General features: G+C 34.2%; 1 protein-coding gene across 1 annotated transcript in view; it reads left to right on the top strand.

The window, feature by feature from the left end:
* The window catches only part of LOC140432317 (uncharacterized), a 31,141-nt gene extending 10,075 nt beyond the window's left edge, over nucleotides 1–21,066 (top strand). The window contains exons 4-7 of the mRNA XM_072520152.1: nucleotides 12,502–12,675; nucleotides 17,979–18,087; nucleotides 18,144–18,278; nucleotides 20,890–21,066. Of these exons, the coding sequence (XP_072376253.1) occupies nucleotides 12,502–12,675; nucleotides 17,979–18,087; nucleotides 18,144–18,278; nucleotides 20,890–20,988 (517 nt within the window). The 3' untranslated portion in view covers nucleotides 20,989–21,066. The remainder of the gene's footprint in view (nucleotides 1–12,501; nucleotides 12,676–17,978; nucleotides 18,088–18,143; nucleotides 18,279–20,889) is intronic.
* The last annotated feature ends 203 nt before the right edge of the window (nucleotides 21,067–21,269 follow it).

Genomic DNA, 21,269 nt, shown 5'->3' with positions numbered 1-21,269 from the left:
TGGACTACCTAAGCTCTGACGTCACAATGGGTGGGAGTTTTAAAAACCTTTCCAAACATTTCTAATTTGTGCGTATTTGTGTCCCATAAGATGTTACAATTATTGTTTTTTTAATTGTTTGAAGAATAAATAAGGCTTTTGGTTATAAACATTCATTATATGCGATTGGTATTATTTGTTGTTCGTAAATTTGTGAGGTAAGAATATCAAAGGATTAAGATATTTACTATAAATGTTCATATTTAAGGTTATGTTATGGTTTGATTCAAACTTTAATTATTTTTTACTGTATTTCAAGGTATTTTGTTGTTGTTTTTATCGGGGTTATTTCAAAATTAATCAATAAATCATTGAATTTATTTATGAAGTTCAAAAATATTTAAATTAATGTTTTAATGTTTTTCAAGCGCTAGTGATTTTATCCCCTAAAAGACTAAATATATTCGTTTTCTTCTAGTTTAAATAGTTAATAGTAGTTTTGTTGTCATTACTGAATAATTCAGTAATACTGGATATCTTGTCAACACATGTTTACTAGACATTGTATGCCCACATCTAAAAAATAAAGTAAAAAATTATGACAACATTCAAAAAACATTTTTTTTAATATTTATTATGGCAGTTTGATAGAAATAATTTCCACAGAATGTTATGTTACAACTTAAACTACCAGAATATCTTTAGTATTAGCAGGATAAAATCATTGGCAACGAAAGAAAAAAGAATCAAACAATAATTCAAATATTTTTCAACTTCGTAAATAAATTCAATGATTTATTGATTTATTTTGCAATAACCCTGATAAAAACAACAACAAAATACCTTGAAATAAGGTAAAAAAAATAATAAATAAATAATTAAAATTTTAATCCTGCAATACATACCCTTAAAATATGAGCATTCATAGTAAATATCTTAATACTTTGTTATTCTTACCTCGCAAATTAGGGAACAAAAAATAATACCAATCTCACAAATTAAGGTTCCTAATCAAAAGTCTTTATTTATTCTTTAAGCAATTAAAAAAATAATATTTCCATTTTCTTATGGGACAAATGACACAAATTAGAAATGTTTCGAAAGGTTTTTAAAATCCCCGCCCATTGTGACGTCAAACTTAGGCAGTTTATTCTTCGTTACTGCCTTGCCATGACTCATTGACCGAAAACGTTCTAAATTCGGGCATTCCCATTGGACCAGGTTGTGAGGCCGCCCTGTAAGAAAAATGTTTCTGATTTGGTTTCTTTGTGGATTCATGTTTAAAAATATTTCCTTTAAACAGATCTGAAGAATGGCGGGCGAAATTTTTAGGTAGAAATTGTTTAATCATGTACTGCCCAATTTTTTTTACTGCAAAAAAAATGTCTACTGTTAGGTACATACTTCCAGGATAAGATCAAATTAAAACATTTTTGAAGATTTTTTAATTCTATATTTCCTTTTTTTTTAATACGATTTATGCCTCTCAAGTTACAATGGGAAAAAAGTTCATTTTTATGAATGTCCACAAAGCAATTAGAATTACATTACATTTTTCACATAGTACTTATGCACGCCTAGGCATCTCGGTTTCTTGCAACGACCGCGCTTTTCTGAAAATTTGGGCCAATGACCTATTCCGTCTTTCCATATGTTTTTCTCCAGGTAGAGAAGCGATAGGTTCTCTTTCCCTTTTCTCCTCCATTTCTAGTTCTATTATAGATAGACTGGGCCTTCCTCTCTTCTTGAGCGTCTCTTTACCCTCTTAACAAAGACAAGTGGTAACAGATGCCTTGAATTCTAAAACACTTAGTTTTTCCTACACCAAGTAACTATGTGTCTCTTATATAAAGTAACCAAGCATTCACATCTACTAAATCAAATATATGGAACATAATGCGGAGGTACCAACCACTTTTTAGAACGAATCCTAGTTCTATATAAAGCCATTAACGAGTCCATTAAGTCCACTCCGTCTATACATTTATTGTAAAATGTTACAATGTTAGGACATGCCACAAGAATGCTTTCTTCCTTTCTTCTTCTTCTTGATGTGCCTCCGTTACGAATGTTGGCGATCATCATGGCAATCTTTATCTTATCTGCAGCAGCGCGGAAAAGCTGCACAGATGTTGTATTGAACCAGATTCTGAGGTTCTTTAACCAAGATGTTCTTCTTCTTCCTGAACCTCGTTTTCCAAATATTTTTCCTTGCAGGCTGGCTTGAAGCAGAGCATATCTTTATTCATTTCGCATAATGTGTCCGAAAAATTGTAACTTTCGAGATTTGATGCTGGTCAATACCTCTCGGCTCTTATTCATTCTTCTGAGGACTTCCTCATTTGTGACTCGGTCAGTCCACGGTATCTTAAGTATTATCCGATATAGCCACATCTCAAATGCTTCCAGTTTTTGCACATATGTTCGTTCAAGGTCCACGATTCAACACCATAAAAAAGGAGAGAGAAGACGTAGCATCGCAGCATTCTTACTTTTGTATCAACAGAGAGGTTGTGACTCTTGAAGAAGGCCCCCATCCGATTGAAGGTGGATCTAGCTTTTTTTATGCGTGCTTTAATCTCCTGGTTGTTGGTCCATTCTTCATTTATTATGGTGCCGAGGTAGTTGTAGTGCGTCACTTTTTCTACATGGTATTGGTTGACGTAGAGTTGACCTTCTGTTATCCTTCTTCCTTTGCTTTGTCCAATATTTAACTTGACTTGTAGGATACGTGTCTACAAACTAACTCAGTAAATACACCGGCTTGTTGTCGTACCATTTTACTGCTCTAAGGGTTATTCCTTCTTTCTTGTAGACAAGTTCTTCGAAACTCTCCCTTCATATCTTTGTCGGTAGAGAAATTAATTACATCTTTTAAATCTGTTAGGGAACCAAATAGACTACAATATGATCAATGAAAGTTACCGTAACGTTGTTAAAGCCGTGAAAGCATATCCTGGATCAGACGTGGTCTCAGATCACAATCCACTTATAGCCAAGATTACACTCACCGTTAAAAATATTAAAAGACGTCAAAGAATCCGTACAATAGACACAAGAAAACTTAAAGAACCTAAAGTAAAAGAATGCCTCTAACATGAACTGCATGTGAATTGCAACAAATTGAACACAAACACCAATGATATTGACGAGTAGTGGAATCGACTAAAAGATTGTCTACTGGAACCCTGTACAGAAATACGAAAGACTTCCGCAAGGAGAAAACAGGAATGGATGCATGACGAGATACTCAATAAGAATGGAACAACGGAGACAATTTAAAAACAAGGAGAACAATAAATACAAAGAGATAAACCACGAGATCAGGAAGACAATAAAGCAGACAAAAGAAAAATACTTTGAAGAGCAATGCAAAGCGATCGAAGACCTTCAAAATAAATATGATCTGTTTAACCTACACAAGAAAGTCAAAGAGTCAAAGAACTTGCAGGACTAAGAAAACAAAATCCCACTTGTGCAATTCTGGATAGACACGGGACTGCTATAACACATACGGACGAGAAAGTACAAAGATGGCCAGAATATATCGACGAATTGTTCGATGATGAAAGAGGAGATCTGGAGCACATAGAACTTACGTCAGAAGAAATAGGTCTATATATTACAAAAGAAAAAATATTGCACGCATTAAAAACAATGAAAAGTGGGAAAAGCCCTGGATCTGATATGCTTCCTATAGAAATCCTAAAAGTTCTAGATGAGAAGCACATTGATGTTTTAGTGACACTCTTGAACCAAATTTATAGTTCAGGCGTATTACCCAAAGAGTGGTTAACATCTATTTTTATTTGTCTCCCTAAAAAGAAAAACGCAAGAGAATGCAACGATTATCGCACCATTAGCATACACAATTTGATTTTCGCAAAGGCCTAGGAACACGTGAAGCTCTTTTTTCACTTAATATACTAATACAAAGATGCCTGGACGTCAATCAAGATATATACTCATGTTTTATTGACTATAATAAAGCATTCGATAAAGTACGACACAAACAATTAATAAATGTCCTGAAATCAAAGAAGATTGACTACAAGGACCTCAGGATCATATCAAATTGATACTATAAACAGCGAGCAAAAGTACGTGTTAACGAACAGCTGTCAGAAGAAATTGAAATTAGATGTGGAGTGAGACAGGGATGCGTATTGTCACCAATTCTTTTTAATTCCTACTCCGAAGAGGTCCTGAAAAAAGCTCTTGAGGGTGAAACAGCTGGAATAAAGGTAAATGGAGTTCCCATTAACAACATTAGATATGCGGACGACGCTGTGATCTTAGCCGAAAACATTGAAGATCTTCAGAGACTGGTGACCAGGATAGCAGAGTATGGAAAAGAGTATGGTCTAACAATTAATGTCAAGAAGACGAAATTTATGAGAATATCGAAAACTCAAAGAAATAACGAGAATCTTCTAATAAACGGAACCAACGTCGAACAAGTGGACAAATATGCATACCTGGGAACAATGATTAACTCCACAAATGATTACAATCAGGAGATCAAAATAAGAATAGAAAAGGCTAGAGCAAATTTCAACAAAATGAGAAGAGTACTATGTACCAGAGATTTAAAACTAGAACTAAGAGTTAGGTTGGCGAGGTGCTATGTTTTTTCGACTTTACTTTATGAAATAGAATCTTGGACCTTAGATGCGACATCAATGAAAAAACTGGAATCATTCGAGCTGTGAGTGTATAGAAGAATTCTGAAAATATCATTGACAGAACACGTCACAAACAAAGAGGTTCTAGGAAGGATGAACCAAGAAATGGAAATTTTAAATACAATAAAAACAAGAAAATTAGAATATCTCGTACATATTAAACGTGGAGAGAAATACACCTTGCTTCAACCGATTATGCAGGGAAAGATCCAAGGAAAGAGAAGCATAGGGAGCCGTAGAATGTCATGGCTGCGCGACCTGAGAGAGTGGTATGGATGTACATGAAATGAACTTTTCAAAGCAGCCGTCTCAAAAGTCCGAATAGCTATGATGATTGCCGACGATTGAAGAAGAAGAATTTGTTAGGATGTACTGTACCTACAGAGGGAATACCCAACTTGTCCAGTTCAATTTGCAATTGCATACTTGTAAACCAGTTAGCAAAATATATCGTATGGTAAACATTTCTTGGAATTATTGTGGCCAATCGAAGAACCACATTTCCGCTGACTCCAACATTTGTTAAATATTCTGGATGCTCTTCTTTACCAGTAAATAGTTCAAAATTATATACAATTCAGTTGGTATGGCATAGGAGAAACGCTTTATAGCCACTTTTTTGGTTTGTTTTTTATATACATTTTTAAACTTGTTTTCCTTTAAAAAGAATAACCTGTTCATCCTTTGATATTTTTCTGTCATTTGAATTTTCCGGAAATTTGTTATAACTGGTTCTAAAACCGTTTTGATTTTGTATAATTATTGTTCAAAATATTTTCCAAAATATTGTCATCTATCAGCGTTCTAATATACCTGATTGGAGTTTCTGGGTTTTCAGATCCTGGCCGTAAACTGCCTTTCCTAGGTTGAATTGAGTGTGCAGAAAGAGTAGCAATTCGTTTACATGTAATATTCTGATGATTAGGCACGTCATTTTCGTCATCATTGTCATCCTCTTTTTCAGTATCATGTTCCTGGTTCTCATTATTGTCTTTCATACCTCCCACGCTCACTTCTTCCGAACAAACCTTTTCTGAAATATGTAATAATTCCTCATCGTCACTGTCGTTTTCTAGACTGAAATCTTCAGAGTCATATCCTCAAATGCCTCTAATTTGAACATTATTTAGTTCTTTCTTGTCATAAAATAATTTTACACAAATAGGTTCCATTTCTGTTACCATCTGCAAAAAAAATTATGTTATACATTATGGACCAGTGTAACTTTAAAGTTACACAACATTTTTTACTCACAAAATACTTAATATTTTATTATCAGACCATATATTTGCTACAAAAAGAGCCAGAATGTACTTACTTTTAGTTTTTTTTTATTTCGTCATCTAGTATAGAAAGTACTTGAAATTATGATCAAAGTGATCTATTACAAGTCTGCAACATTACTAATGACAACACACGACAATATGACCTTGTATATGATTAAAATGTTCTGTGGTAGACAGCTGTCTGTAACCTTATAGAAACAACCACGAAACAGCGGACGTTTACGGAAATATCAGGGCCCTGATTCTAATTGAGATTTCGACTCAAAACATGTCGAAATTAATATGGCGACGTCGAAATGCGACTTTGCGAACCTTGTGGATTTCAGCTGAACTAACCAAACGACGTCACTAATTTTCGATTTATCGAAATTAATTTCAACTTCAAGAAAGTGGTTGAAATTTCATTTCGAGTCGAAATTAATCTGACATGACTGGCTGGACTGGGAGAACGGAGAAGTGAACTTAGGTTCAGTTTAGGTAGGCGGTGTTGTGTTTTGATCCTTGCAAGGAAAACTGAGGCAAAAAGTATTAATATGGCTGTGTTTTACGGACATTTGCTAGTTTTGGAGAAATTAGAGAGGATAGATATCCGACGCTCACAACGGAGGATAAGAAGAATGTTACGGGATACTCAAAATTCTTTTTCACTAAGTGATGCTAAAATTAGGCAGCAATTCCGGCTTAATAAACAAGCTGCAAATTATTTAATAAGGGTATTAGAAGCATATTTGGAAGAAGGTGTTTATGCCTCTAGGATACCCAAAATGATTAGGGTTAGTATTACTAAGCTGCAGTAAATTTAAAAATATATTAGAATATAACCACTAAGTCAAATCTTAGTGGTTATAACTTAAGGATCTCCCATATCGTTTTTTTTTTCTTGCCATCTTTTCTTTCAATTCAAAATATAATTGAGAATGGCCACTATTTATGTTTTAACAACTCAAACAAGAAAAAAAAAAGACGTTCACGTAACGTAAACAAAACAAACATTCAACAAGCGTAGTGCGTAGTGCAGCCAATAAACAACAGGGCCAACTCAAATTTTCAGCAGTGTCAAAATGATAAAGTAAATATCCCAGTTTTAACTACAATCGAAATGAATGAGAATCGCTAGCGATTGTGACTGTCATGGCGTAGTCGCTTTTAAATTTCGACATCGAAATGAAATAGAATCAAGATGCAGGTTTCGAAAGTATTTTATATCTCTTATTCACTATGTAACTTAAGAGTTACAAGAGGCAATACAGGGTACAGAGTTCTAAAAATGCGAAAATACGCATTTTCGAGGTTTGAAAACTCATATGTAAATAATTATTTTTGAGGTTGCAAAATGTGTAAATTGAAGTTTAAACATCCAGTTTCAAGATTCTAAAGAGTAATCGGGCTTGTTCAAATTTAGACCTTTGTTTTTTAATTGTTAATTATTCGCATCCGCAGGTATGCCTATATCGCACTTATACAAGTCATTATACGTACTTACGCGAAAAATTCCCAACACATATTTGACATTTATTAAAGTTTTGTATTTTATTAACATAGTTTTTTTAATAATTTATTTATTTATTTATTAAATTAATTATTGCCAATGTGCTAATTAAATACGCTAATAATCACAATATAATAAACGTTTTGTTGTTTTCTATTTTTTCCTATTTTTTTTATTTTAAATTAAAATTTTAATAAATGTCAAGTATTTGTTAGGAATTTTTCGCGTAAGTACTTATAACAAGTATAAGTAGTATGACAGATACGCATCATATATTTGAATTGAATGTTTAAACTTCAATTTAGGCACTTGGCAACCTCAAAAATAATCATATATGAATTTTTAAGCCACGAAAATGCGTATTTTCGAATTTTTCAGATTTTAAATCGCTTATAACTAAGAAAAAAATAACAGAAAACCCAAAAAATCTAAAGAAATATGTTTCGGGGCAAAAAAAGATGATTTTTGGAATTTGTTTAAAAAATTTGTTTAAACAAATTGTGCCCAAAAATTTCGGTCGGCACCCTTCAGATTTGTTTAAAGGGGATATTTTTGAAAAGAAGTTTGTAAAGAAATCGAATCAGAAAAATTTTTCTTAAGGGAGCGGCCTCACAATCTGGACTATATACTACGTTGTATATTAGAATAAATGTTAAAGGTTTTAACTTTATTGTTATAAGTCTCTGTTGTTTATAGATTTTGTTTATTCTTAGTTCATCTGATTTTTATTCATGCAAGATAACGTACGTCTTCACATACATGTGCAGTTTATTGAGTAATTACATGCTATTATTAAAGCATTAAAGAGGATACCATTGTAAGTTTAGCAAATAATTAGTTCAGAATCACAACAAGCTTCCTTACTGAAAATACTCAGGGGACTCCTGTATACAATAAGGCTGTTTCATAGATACTTAAGTTGTAGAATATGTAGCAGAAAACCTGAAATAGTTACCACATCTTGTGTGATTGCGAGGCATTAGATCACAGGCGGCATACATCTAGCCAAGTGGCTACAGTACGACCGATTTGTAAAATGTTACAAAAAAATCCATTAAATGAACAGCTACCTTAAAGTTTTAATCTAAATTCCATTAAACATTTATGTGACGATTATAAAAAATATATATGACCTTTTCATATATAACCCACTCTCTAATATTCCAATGGTTTATCTCGGACGCTTCTCACCACTATTGCTCCTTTAATTCTGTTAATCTATTTATGTCACTCTTTTTTTTTTTCGTTTTATCAACTAGGCTATATTTGTTCACTGCTGAGCGTAGGCCTCCCGTAAAATTTTCCTTGTCTTTCTTTATTTTCCTTTCTTTTCCTTACTTGAGCTTTTTGCTTCCAATTTGTGGCGATTGGCTTTGTATCATCCGTCCATCTAGTCCTAGTCGGTGGTCGTCCTCTGTTTTGATATGCATCTTGTCTTGGTCGCCATTAAAGAATCTTTCTGGTCCATCCGACCCAAGCCCATTTAGCTATGGCTAATTTTTCAACTACATCCGTGTCTCCTGTTCCTCTTCTTATTTCTAGGTTTGGTACTTTATCTCTAATGGTAATACTAGTGGTTTATAGTGAAATTATACAACTTTTGGAAGAAGACAATTTAGAACTATTATCAAGACTCTTCAACGATATATACAAGACTGGCACAATTCCACAAGATTGGTTAACGTCTACGTTTGTGCCTATACCCAAATCAAACTACGCAAAAAAATGTCTACTTGTGCTTTATAGATTATCAAAAGGCTTTTGACAAAATCAAACACGATCAGCTAATAGAATGCTTGCAAAAAAAGAACCTTACGACATTAATCCAAACGACATTAATACAATACGTGAACTCTACTGGAACCAAAACGCCTCTGTCAGAACTAAAATGGGTGATTCTGAAACTATTAACATCCAAAGAGGGGTTAAACAAGGTTATATACTATCACCATTATTATTCAACTTGTACTTAGAGGACATCTTTGCACATGCTCTAGATGAAGCACAAGAAGGAATAAAAGTCAATAGAAAAATCGTGACAATATCAGGTATACCGATGATACAGTACTGATTGCTGGCAGTGAAGAAGAATTACAAATTCTGTTAACCAAAGTAGCGCGAGAAGGAGAACTATACGGCATTAAGGTGAATGTAAAAAAAACCAAAACAATGGTAATTTCAAAAAAACACACCCCAGTTATAAACATACTAGTCAATAACAATCTAGTTGAACAAGTGAAAAAGTTTAAGTATCTAGGCTGTTGAATACATGAAACCTTAGACCAAAAACAAGAGGTTAAATGTAGAATAGAACAGGCAAGAAACACCTTCTTAAAGATGCGATATATTCGAGTACAGCTGTACTCGATTTCAACATTTTCGGGAGTACAACATTTTCGGACATTTTTGGGAAGATAGTATCACCTTGTCTAATTCCGCGTTCTATTCGGAACTTTTTGGTATTTTCATGAAATCGGGCACAAGCTGTACCAGTTTTATAGATTCTCTTAAGCTATGCAATATATCGGTAGACGATGCGGCAGGCAGCCAATGCTTGAAGCATTTTATGATGATCTACAGTATCAAACGCCTTTTCACAGTCTACGAATATAAGATAAAATTGTTGTATTCTGTGCACTTTCCTATTAGCGTTTTAATAACTTATAGATTTTGTTATTATCTTCATGAATAGTTTGTATGTACGGGAGATAAAACTAATAGGTCTGTAGTACTTTAGGTCTGAGATGTCACCTTTTTGTGCATTATGGTTATTTATTGTATTATGCCATTGGGAGGGGCTGATACCTCTTGTCAAACAAACATTGAACATTTTTTTCAACATATTTAATAATGTTCCTCCTCCTTTTTTGATGTGTTCTATACCTATCCCATCTTCTCTAGGTGATTTATTGTTTTTTTTTTCATGTCCGCAAGAGCTTTATTTATTTCCTCTGTTGTGATATATTTCTCAGTTTACTATCCAGTTAAAAATATCACACAGGCTGGAACTAAGCAGCAAAAAAATATTATAGAGCGAGAAACAGAAGAAATGCCTATATGTCCATAGTCCGCCCAAAAGTTCCATAGAAAGGTTTTTTATGCAAAGCATGAGGGCCTGGTGGAGAATTTAAACTTCCTCTGTATCGACAAACGCACATATCACCTCTTGGTTTGCTGTACTTCACCTTCTGTACGAGATGGTACAGTGCTGTTTTCGTAGAGAGTCCTGCTTGATACACATAATATCCTTAATGTATCGTACTTTCAACCAATATACCATATCTAATATGCATAATCCCTAATATCGAGCAGTTTTTAAAGTCTACAGTACAAATGACCTAACCTAACCTAACCTAACCTAACCTAACTCCTTTTGGAACGGAGGAATACTTATATAATGGTTCTTTGAAGAAGTTTACGAAGACATACCAATTCTGTACTCTATTATATCTCCTCGCATGACTTCTCCACGGCTCTCTTTTTGTTCTCATCTGTTTTTTTGTCAAAATTAAAATTTAGTCTGACTGTTGTCTTTTGATTTGCAAACTTGGGATTTTATTTCACAAGGGTTTTTTCCTGTTAGAATTCCAGGTCTGCTTTATACGCTTTTCAGTTTGTTGTACAAGCGTTACGATAAGTTTCCCTGATAGGTTCATTACCTGTAATTTCAAAAGAGATGTGCTGACGATCTTAACAAGACATCTCATCTAAGACATGCCATTTTTTAACAGTTCTAATCACGTGAGTCGAGGAAAGTGTTATATTAATTACCTCATTTCGTTGTGAAGATACGAAAGTTCCGTTTCTTACGTTTAGTAGTGTGTCTAAATGATGTTCCATAACAAACTGTTGTAATAACTCACCTCTTTCATTGGTGTTTGTACTAGCCCAGGTCAGATGGCGCTTATTCGCATCGCAGTCAATGATTAATTGCAGTCCATTTTTCCTGAAACTCAAACTCACTATCTGTTCCAAACCTTGGTAGTGATTGTTTGAGATCATCATATAGGAGGTTTTCTATTCCGAGAATATTCTTCATACTTTCTCCCTCTATAATCTTTATCTTTATGCCTTTACAATGCCCAATAGAGGGCTCTATTCTCTAATATATTAGGCTCTTATATCAAACATACATCGAACCTTCTAACAGCAACAATAAGTTCTGCCGAAGCTGCCTTATTGTGGTAAAGGACTCTGATTAAAACCATCGAAGCCGCTGATAATTTTGAAGAAAACTTTTCAAAGTCTGTACACAGATATAATATACTTATAATGTCTGAACTATGATGCTACACTTCCGCCTACTGAGAATAACAGTACTGGCAGTGTCTTTTTTTCTGGAAAGTGTTTAAGTGTTCTAGTTTAAGTCTGCCCATACCAGACAAGTAGACTTAGCATGAAATGATAAAATCTACCATTTTACTTAAAGCGCTGTTGGGCGGGAAGCGAACGCCTATAAAGAGAAAATAAAGTCGACGAAGTCTGAATTCCTCTTGGTGTAATTTACTAAGAACAACCGAGGACTATGTCCATCGAACTATGGTCTATTGACTGGAACTGCCAGATGTAAAGACAACTGACGAAGATGGGGGTACCACGTACTATTAAACCTGTCTGACTGTGGGAAGTTCCAGTCGATAGTGCATATGTATTCATGTCCAGAGTGTTCCAGAAAATGCAGCCTTGAAGATTTAATGGATGCAACCCGTGATAAAATTAATACGCTCGCTACTGGTTCAAACACATCTAATTTGGAGCCGTTATACAACTAAATATTTAGCGTGCACATATTATATGGTTTTGTATTCTATATGTTTTCGTATACTATTGTATTTACACGAATGAAAAAAAATAAACGTGATTTAGAATTTAAAAACGGTTAATTTTTATACTAAAACGAGTCAAAAGTACAAGGGAACAATTGCACAAATAATGTAAAATATAATATTAACCTTATCAGAGCAGATAAACTAAGAAGTTTTATCAAAAATTAACATACTTCAAATAAAATAATATATTACAAAAATTTATTTTACAATATTACAAATTTATTTTATTTTAGGCTAGATGCTCATTTTAAAAATCTATCAATTTGGATTTCTCATCCCCATAATGCTATATTAGAAAATCTACAAATTCTAAACGTGACGTTCCCAAATATCACTGTCATGGGAGAATATAACATGTCCGGTAATATTGGAGAGCTGTTTGATATATTTGGAAACGGAGATTTCTCGTAAGATTTGATGATATTTTAATGCTGGAATTTTAACAATAAAGGGTGTTGGAAATAAAGTTGTAAATTTTAGATTCAGGCAAATATAGCTCATATTTTTTTGGTTGCAAATAATCTAGTACACGTGATTCATCAAGAATATTTTAACGTAACATTGATTAAAACTTAAAAATTCTTAAGTTTTAATAAATGTTAATAACTATTGTAAAAAATGAATCCACAACCTTGACATTGCGTAGAAAGTTGTCTCTTCTAGTATTAAACAGGTGTTTAAAATTTCAGAGTAATGCATGAATTAGTTTAAAAATTACTCAGTTTATTTATTCCAAATAACTTTTTTTTCAATAACAATAAAGTCAGAAAAAATGAACTCACGATGGTTTAAAAAGAGTTAGAAAAACATTTTCAACATTTCAAAATTTGATTTTAAATACATTACAACTGTTTGCTTATAAACATTTAGAATAACTTTTTTGCTATTGCCCGGGAAAAGATATTATTTCATATTCGAAAAACGGCATTTTTTCATATATTAAAAAAAGAGTTGCCCTACGATACTTATTAAGTTTCGATATTTAAGACACTTTATTTTTTAATTCACTGCTTATTTGTCACTGCTAAACCTAATTAGCGGCATTTGAATGACCAAGCACTGAGGTTTTATTGTACAAAGTTTAAAAAAGATTGCCTTTGAACAGAGTCGTCTGTAATACTGGGTTTACACATGCAATGATTTGCTGGTGCCAGTACTTACGCCAGTTGAACTTTCACGCCAACAAAGGTTTACACACACAATTACATTTTGTCTCGCCAGTCTCATTTGTTAAGTGCAACGTATTGTGGTTGTATGGAGCTCCTTTTTTAAACGATGTTAAATTAAAATGTCAACTATAAAAAATTATATACAGGGATGAGTGCCTTAAGAACCGGCAAAATAACGCAAAAGATAGAAAACATAATACGTTGTGAAATAAAAAGAGATGAAAGTAGTAGAGAGTATAGTTATATATTATATAACTTATAAACTGGTTCGTAGAAATTGTTGAATAGTAGCAAATCTGGTGCTTAACGATGTCATGCATGATTTGCAATGGAAATAATATAATTATAAACGTAAAGGTCGTATATGGATAAAATCATAGATTATTCAGAGGCAAACGTTAGGTGCTTCGCAGAATCTTGTCAGAGTACGTTCAATGGAAGACCCTGCGTCGTTCAGGAACCTTTTACATGTGATGAAGGAACATTTTGATCATCTTTTACAACTTGTAACACCATATATTGAAAAAACGAATACCGCCATGAAGGACGCTTTATCTGCCGATCTTAAATTGTAATTAACATTAAGATATTTAGCCAGTGGCGATTCCTTTGCATCACTGCAATATTTGTACCGTGTGTTTAAGAGTACAATATCAAAGTTCTTGTCAGAAGTGTGTCGTGCGATCTACAGCGGACTTAGACACCATATTAAAGTAAGTGTGTGTGTGTGTGTGTGTGTGTGTGTGTGTGTGTGTGTGTGTGTGTGTGTGTGCGAGTGTGTCTGTGTGTGTGTGTGCGAGTGTGTGTATGTGTGTGTGTGTGTGTGTGTGTGTGTGTGTGTGTGTGTGTGTGTGTGTGTGTGTGTGTGTGTGTGTGTGTGTGTGTGTGTGTGTGTGTGTGTGTGTGTGTGTGTGTGTGTGTGTGTGTGTGTAGATGGTGGATGGCATTAGAACATGTCTAGTTGCCAATAATTAAAGTAAGTATTTTCATTATAATTATACTGGTTGTACCAGTACCAGTTACTTAACGTTTTTTCTCAAGAAAATTCCTATATTTATCTCAAACTGCAGTAATGCCGACGACTAGCAAACACCAGTCAACAATAACAAAGCTTTAAGTTTCCACATAAATATTACAATATTGCTTGTATCGGTATCATTTAGTCACCTTTCCGGAGACCTGACGATGTATAGCAAATTACAGTATTCCAGTCATTTAAAGTAGAATAAATTGATTGCGAGTAAGTCTGTCTTTATTTTTTTTTTTCTAAAAAGTGATTCAAATTGTTTATAAGCAAAAAATTGCAATTTTTTTCTTTGCAACTCTCAATAATACGAGTTATTTTTATATTAAGAAAATAATGAAAATGAATAGCAAAAATTTGGAATTTACCTTGGTCATGTTCACTGTTCACTATTATCTAAAATTTACAAGCATTTATGTTCACATTACTAGATGTACCAACAAAATTACAGCTCTCTAACTGAATTTACTGTAGCAGGATATGAAAAAGGGTAAAAACTTACAGTTAATTTTTCTTTGTTTCACTATACACACTTTGATTGCATAATTTGCAGATTATTTTAATAAAGAATAGTTTGAGGAACTGCTTTCCAGCTAACAACTTGATGAATTACGGACACTGCTTCATCTTCAGATAAATGGGAAATCAAAGAAATCGTAATAGATTTCTCAAAAGTAGTTCTTCTAATTCTACTCCTATATATGGCTGGCGACCAATGACCTAAACGTATACTTCACTTCCAGACAATATAAATGAGACTTAAAGTACTGGAACAAGTCAAAATTTCAGGCCAAGACCTCAACTTCGCTCCATGGTAGTTTAACTGAGACTGACTAGAATAGCGAAATGTGAAAAAGACAGTAGCTATCTTGTAGAAGCAACAAACACTTATTATGCTTATCCTTATTCTCATTCTCATTATTAAGGGTACCTATGCCTTCTCATTCTAAGATTTTAAGTGTTTTTTTTTTTCGAATATTTGTAAGTTGGAAATTAAAATCTGGACATCTCCAGAGAGGACCTCTGGAGATATCAACATTTACTCTGGACCAGAGTAAAGGTTGATATTGAAGAAAAAAATAAAATACGAACAGAAAATTGTGCGTGTAAAAATCATTGGTGTGACGATGAATGCAAAAGTGCAACAAAAGAAAAAAAATACCTACGGAAAGATGCTTACCTGACGAACGAGAATAGTTGTAGAGAATTACCAGACAAAGAGAAGGGAAGAAAAGAGGATACACAAAAGGAAAAAATAAAACCACTTAAAAATATGGAACTTAAATATATAGAAAACCTCAACAGGGGGAAAGAATTCAGAGCATTATATATCAAAGTTATGAGATTCAAGGACTGAAACAAAGCGACGGACTAGCTCCAACGCTCTTAAATCTTGTTCTTGAATATGTAATTAGACGGTTGACGGTGAGCGGAAATAACATACTTACAAACAAGTCTACCCAAATAGCAGCATACGCAGATGATATAAACATAATGAGCAGAACAGTGAATGCAGCGGAAGAAACCTACGTTGAGTTGAAACAGAGTGCAGAAGCAGTAGGGCTAGCAATAAATACAAATAAAACAAAACTACTCATACAAACCAGATCAAATAGACCGGTGCAACAACACTTTATTAACGATATAGAACATGTAAATAGATTCACATACCTAGGAACGGATCTGGTCGCAAGCAATGAAGAAGAACCGGAAATAAATAGAAGGCTTGTGCTGGCAAATAAAGCCTATTTTGCGATGGACCACATATTCAAATCGCGAGACGTACACCGGAAAACAAAACTCCGGGTTTATAAAACAATAATCAGGCCCATAGTAAGTTATGGTTGTGAAACATGGGTGGTGACACAGAAATCTGCCAATGCATTAGATGTGTTTGAAAGAAAAATATTACGTAGGATCCTGGGCCCAATAAGTGAAAACAACAACTGGCGAATTAGGTATAATAGAGAAATATACGACCAATATAGCGAACCAACTCTAGCACAACATACTAAACTGCAGAGATTACGATAGGCAGGGCACGTGGTCCGCATGCATGAGAATAGAATCCCTTCCCAGAAAATTATTAAATGCAAGAATGCGGGGAAAAAGACCTGTTGGAAGACCTAAAAAGAGATGGGAAGATGAAGTCGATGAGGATGCCAGGAACTGCCTGGGAACGCGTTCATGGAAAAGAACAGCGGCAAATCGAGATGATTGGAGAAGCCTGTTGAAGGAGGCCAAGGCCCGATTTGGGCTGTAGCGCCATTGGATGGATGGATATAACAAAGTTAACATCAACAGAAAATAATTCAAGGCAAGACAATTCATTAACAACAAGAAAAAATGTATTGAGTAGATGGGTGGAATACTTTAACCAGGTACTTAATACAGAAGAAAAAGAAGAAAACCTGAAAGAAGAAAGAGATAATGTAAGCGGGACAGACGAGAGGGAAGAGAAACCACCAATGATTCTTGAAGTTAAATATGCAGTTAAAAAACTAGCCAGAAACAAATCACCCGGAATAGATAATCCCCCAACTGATCTATATAAAGAATTTGGCCACGATACCATAATGATACTATAGCAGCTCATAAAAGATATATGGACACAGAAATCTCTCTCCCCAGTGATCGGAATATTGAAATACTTTGCACCATACACAAAAAAGGAGATATCTTTGAATGTTCTAACCACAAAGGAATTACTCTTCTAAATGCAGTATATAAAATATTTTCCATGGTACTATGCCACCTTATGGCACCATATGCAGAACAGATAGTAGGAAAATACCCGGTAGGCTAGTTTCAGAGGTGGAAAATCGACAATTTATCAGACTGCTAAGCTGAGACAAATTTTAGAAAAAACACTGGAATATGGCATAGATACTCATCACATATTTATAGACTACGAATGAGCCTACGACTCCGTAAATATAAGAGAAATTTTCGAAGCAATGAAAAAGCTAGGAATACTATCCAGGAACAAGACATCGTAAAAAATATTAAGATAGGACGTCTGAGGTGGATAGGACATGTATTGCGGATCGAACATAATGACCCAGCTAGAAAAACGCTCCTTGATAGGCCTATTGTTCAGAGATGAAGAGTAAGACTCAGAACAGCGTTGCTTGATAACATCGATGAAGACATGAGAAATATGGGAATACGTGCTTGGCGGAGAAAGGCGATAGAGAGGGATAACTGGAGAGAAATTATTGGGGAGGCTAGGACCCACGCAGGGTTGTAAAGCCAGGATGATGATGATGAAATTAAAACCTCGTACAGAGTAGAAGAAAAAATGCTACAACATCATTGAACAAGATGGGTCAAATTAACATGTAATGAGATGTGATCAAAAAAGGATAGAATAGGATATCATAACATTAAATGTATAGTAAGAGTTGTCGTACGCAATGAAGACGTAATCTTTTCCGTCGTAAATTATTGGGATTTTTTCTGTAAGGTTCCTTTGAATTTATTTCATGATTAAACTTTATTATTTTTAATTTTTTAGATTAAGTCTGCTAGATTTCTCACTTGCAATTAGCATTACCGAGTTTGACGTAAATACAACTTCAATCTGTACACGGGTGTCAATAGACGTGGATGTCCAATCCGTTCCGGTAATATTCTAATCTTTATAATATGTTGATATTCTTTAATGATTTTCTATGTTTAGGTCGAATTTCATGGTTTAATGGGTGATCAAGAATTAGAGGACCTGTTTAATAAAGCTTTTGTTGCAATGTTTCCAGAAGTTGTAAAAGATTTGTGGCGAAGAGCACAAAATGAAAGTGAGCCAATGATTGAGAAGGTAATGTTTAAACGGTTTCTTAAAAATCTATATATATATATATATATATATATATATATATATATATATATATATATATATATATTTTACATATTACAAGTTTTACATATTAAAATGATGGCTATGTATTCCACAGCCACTCAAGCATGCCTGAGACCAGAGATGAATTCGGTCTTTGGTGCAAAAAAATCAAGATCTGGGCCCTGATTCTAATTGAGATTTCGACTCAAAACATGTCGAAATTAATATGGCGACGTCGAAATGCGACTTTGCGAACCTTGTGAATTTCAGCTGAACTAACCAAACGACGTCACTAATTTTCGACTTATCGAAATTAATTTCAACTTCAAGAAAGTGGTTGAAATTTCATTTCGAGTCGAAATTAATCTGACATGACTGACTGGACTGGGAGAAGTGAACTTAGGTTCAGTTTAGGTAGGCGGTGTTGTGTTTTGATCCTTGTAAGGAAAACTGAGGCAAAAAGTATTAATATGGCTATGTTTTACCTACATTTGCTAGTTTTGGAGGAATTAGAGAGGATAGATATCCGACGCTCATAACGGAGGTTATGAGCGTCAATACAAGAGGAGAAACACACACCTCCTCATAAATAAAGACGGTAATCTGGCGACGACAGTGAATGAGAAGTTGGTTACCTGGAAAATATATATCGAAGAACTTTTCTGGGACGACCGCGGCAACCTTCCCCAAATAAATTGCATGACAGGGCCGTCAATTCTAGAAAGCGAGGTAAAGGCTGCTTTACAACAGTCTAAGAATGGTAAGGCTACAGGTCCGGACGAAATACCCGTTGAACTTATTAAGGTGATGAGTGAAGTGAGCACGAAGGAGTTAACTGAACTGTTCAACGCCATATACGATTCAGGTAATATCCCAGAGGAATGGCTATTGTCAACATTTGTAACGCTACCAAAAAAACGATCTGCGAAAACGTGCGAAGATTTCCGAACTATCAGTCTTATGAGTCATGCACTTAAAATTTTTCTTAAAATCATACATGCCAGAATTTACAAGAAATGCGAAGAAAATGTCGGTGAAATGCAATTCGGATTCCGCAATTCTATGGGTACACGTGAAGCACTTTTCACCTTACAAGTCCTACTTCAGAGATGCCGCGATGTCAGTTGTGATGTCTATATTTGAACGAAGAAAAATATCGAATTCTTCAACTTGTTATGCAGGGTAAAGTATTTGGCAGAAGAGGACCGGGACGCCGTCGTATCTCGTGGTTGAAAAATCTCCGACAATGGTTTGGGATGACCTCAGCGGAGCTGTTTCGCAGAGCAGTCAACAAAACCATGATAGCCTTGATGATCGCCAACATCCGGACCGGATAAGGCACTGAAGAAGAAGAATAACGGAGGATAAGAAGAATGTTACGGGATACTCAAAATTCTTTTTCACTAAGTGATGCTCAATTTAGGCAGCAATTCCGGCCTAATAAACAAGCTCCAAATTATTTAATAAGGGTATTAGAACCATATTTGGAAGAAGGTGTTTATGCCTCTAGGATACCCAAAATGTTTAGGGTTAGTATTACTAAGCTGCAGTAAATTTAAAAATTTATTAGAATATATCCACTAAGTCAAATCTTAGTGGTTATAACTTAAGAATCTCCCACATCGCCTTTTATTTTCTTGCCATCTTTTCTTTCAATTCTTAGCCAATATTTGCCCATCTTAGTGCTCGAGATAAAAATTATTATAATATGCATAGTTCTGTGTAGTACGTCTTGTAATCTTCCGATATTAATTCGATAGCATTAAAATCTGGGTGATACGGTGACAATCTAAGCACTTCGTGTCCATGTTCACGTATTAATTCATCTACAATATATATATATATATATATATATATATATATATATATATATATATATATAAATGTATATATATATATATATATATATATATATATATATATATATATATATATTAAACTTAGAGCTAAGAATAATACTATTATAAAATTTAATAATAAACTCACCAGTCTTCCGGGTTGAACCGCGTCGATATCCATTGGTCCGAGCTTTCGACATTCTCTCTGATGTCTTCTTCAGGGCTTCCGAGGTCTCAGTCTCCCGAGCCCCCAGACACTACTACACTCACTAGTCACGTCACTGGAGTAAAGTGGCAAAATGAAATACACTTACCATCAAATTTTAAACTCCAACATAAAATTAGTTGTGAAAACAAGTGTTTGTATAATATAAATAACTTCTAAATGCAAAAACAGGACAAAAAACAGCAAAAAATCCAACAAACTGACAGCCAAAAGTAAACAAACCACAAACGTCACAATAATTGTATTTAAAATTTAAAAACGTCCCCAAGCGTCTTTTTTGTACCTATCTCTTTTCGATGTACTGAGTCTAGAGCGTTCATAAAAATAACACGTGTCTTTACTTAATAACAGGCGGTAGCTAGTTTGTCTTTAGTTTCAAGCGTGAAAGACAATGATGCTAGAACAAAGGTATGTGTTTTATCTCGCCAGGTATTAATGAATCACGGGTAAAGAACCATGGACTCAACTGTATATATACCTATAATGATTCAAAAAGGATATAATAACTAGTGTTTTTATTTTTTAGCTTATAAATGATCTAATTAATATTTTCGGACATGATATATTGTATGATTTAGAAAAACTGGCCAATAAAACAACTCCAGAGGTGAATTTAATAACGTAAGAGAAAAAGTTATGTTTGTAAAGGAATTTGGAATAGTTAAATGCATATTATTGTAAATATACATTTCTAAGACTAAAATTATTGCTACCTTCTTTTTCCTTCCTCATTTTTGATTAAACAAAAACAATAGTTTATTCGCAAAAATAAACTTTTGATATATGTTTGGTAAGTACATATATAGACCGAGTAAACCATGTCAAACTTATAGGTATCTTGCAACAGGTGGGAATTGATGACCGAGACGTCCGTATTATCAAAAATTTGTATTGGCATCAATGTGC

This window comes from Diabrotica undecimpunctata, chromosome 1 (assembly GCF_040954645.1).
Source record: "Diabrotica undecimpunctata isolate CICGRU chromosome 1, icDiaUnde3, whole genome shotgun sequence".
NCBI classification, from domain to species: domain Eukaryota; kingdom Metazoa; phylum Arthropoda; class Insecta; order Coleoptera; family Chrysomelidae; genus Diabrotica; species Diabrotica undecimpunctata.
Note: the sequence above shows the minus strand (reverse complement) of the source record. Positions and strands in the feature narration are given on the sequence as shown.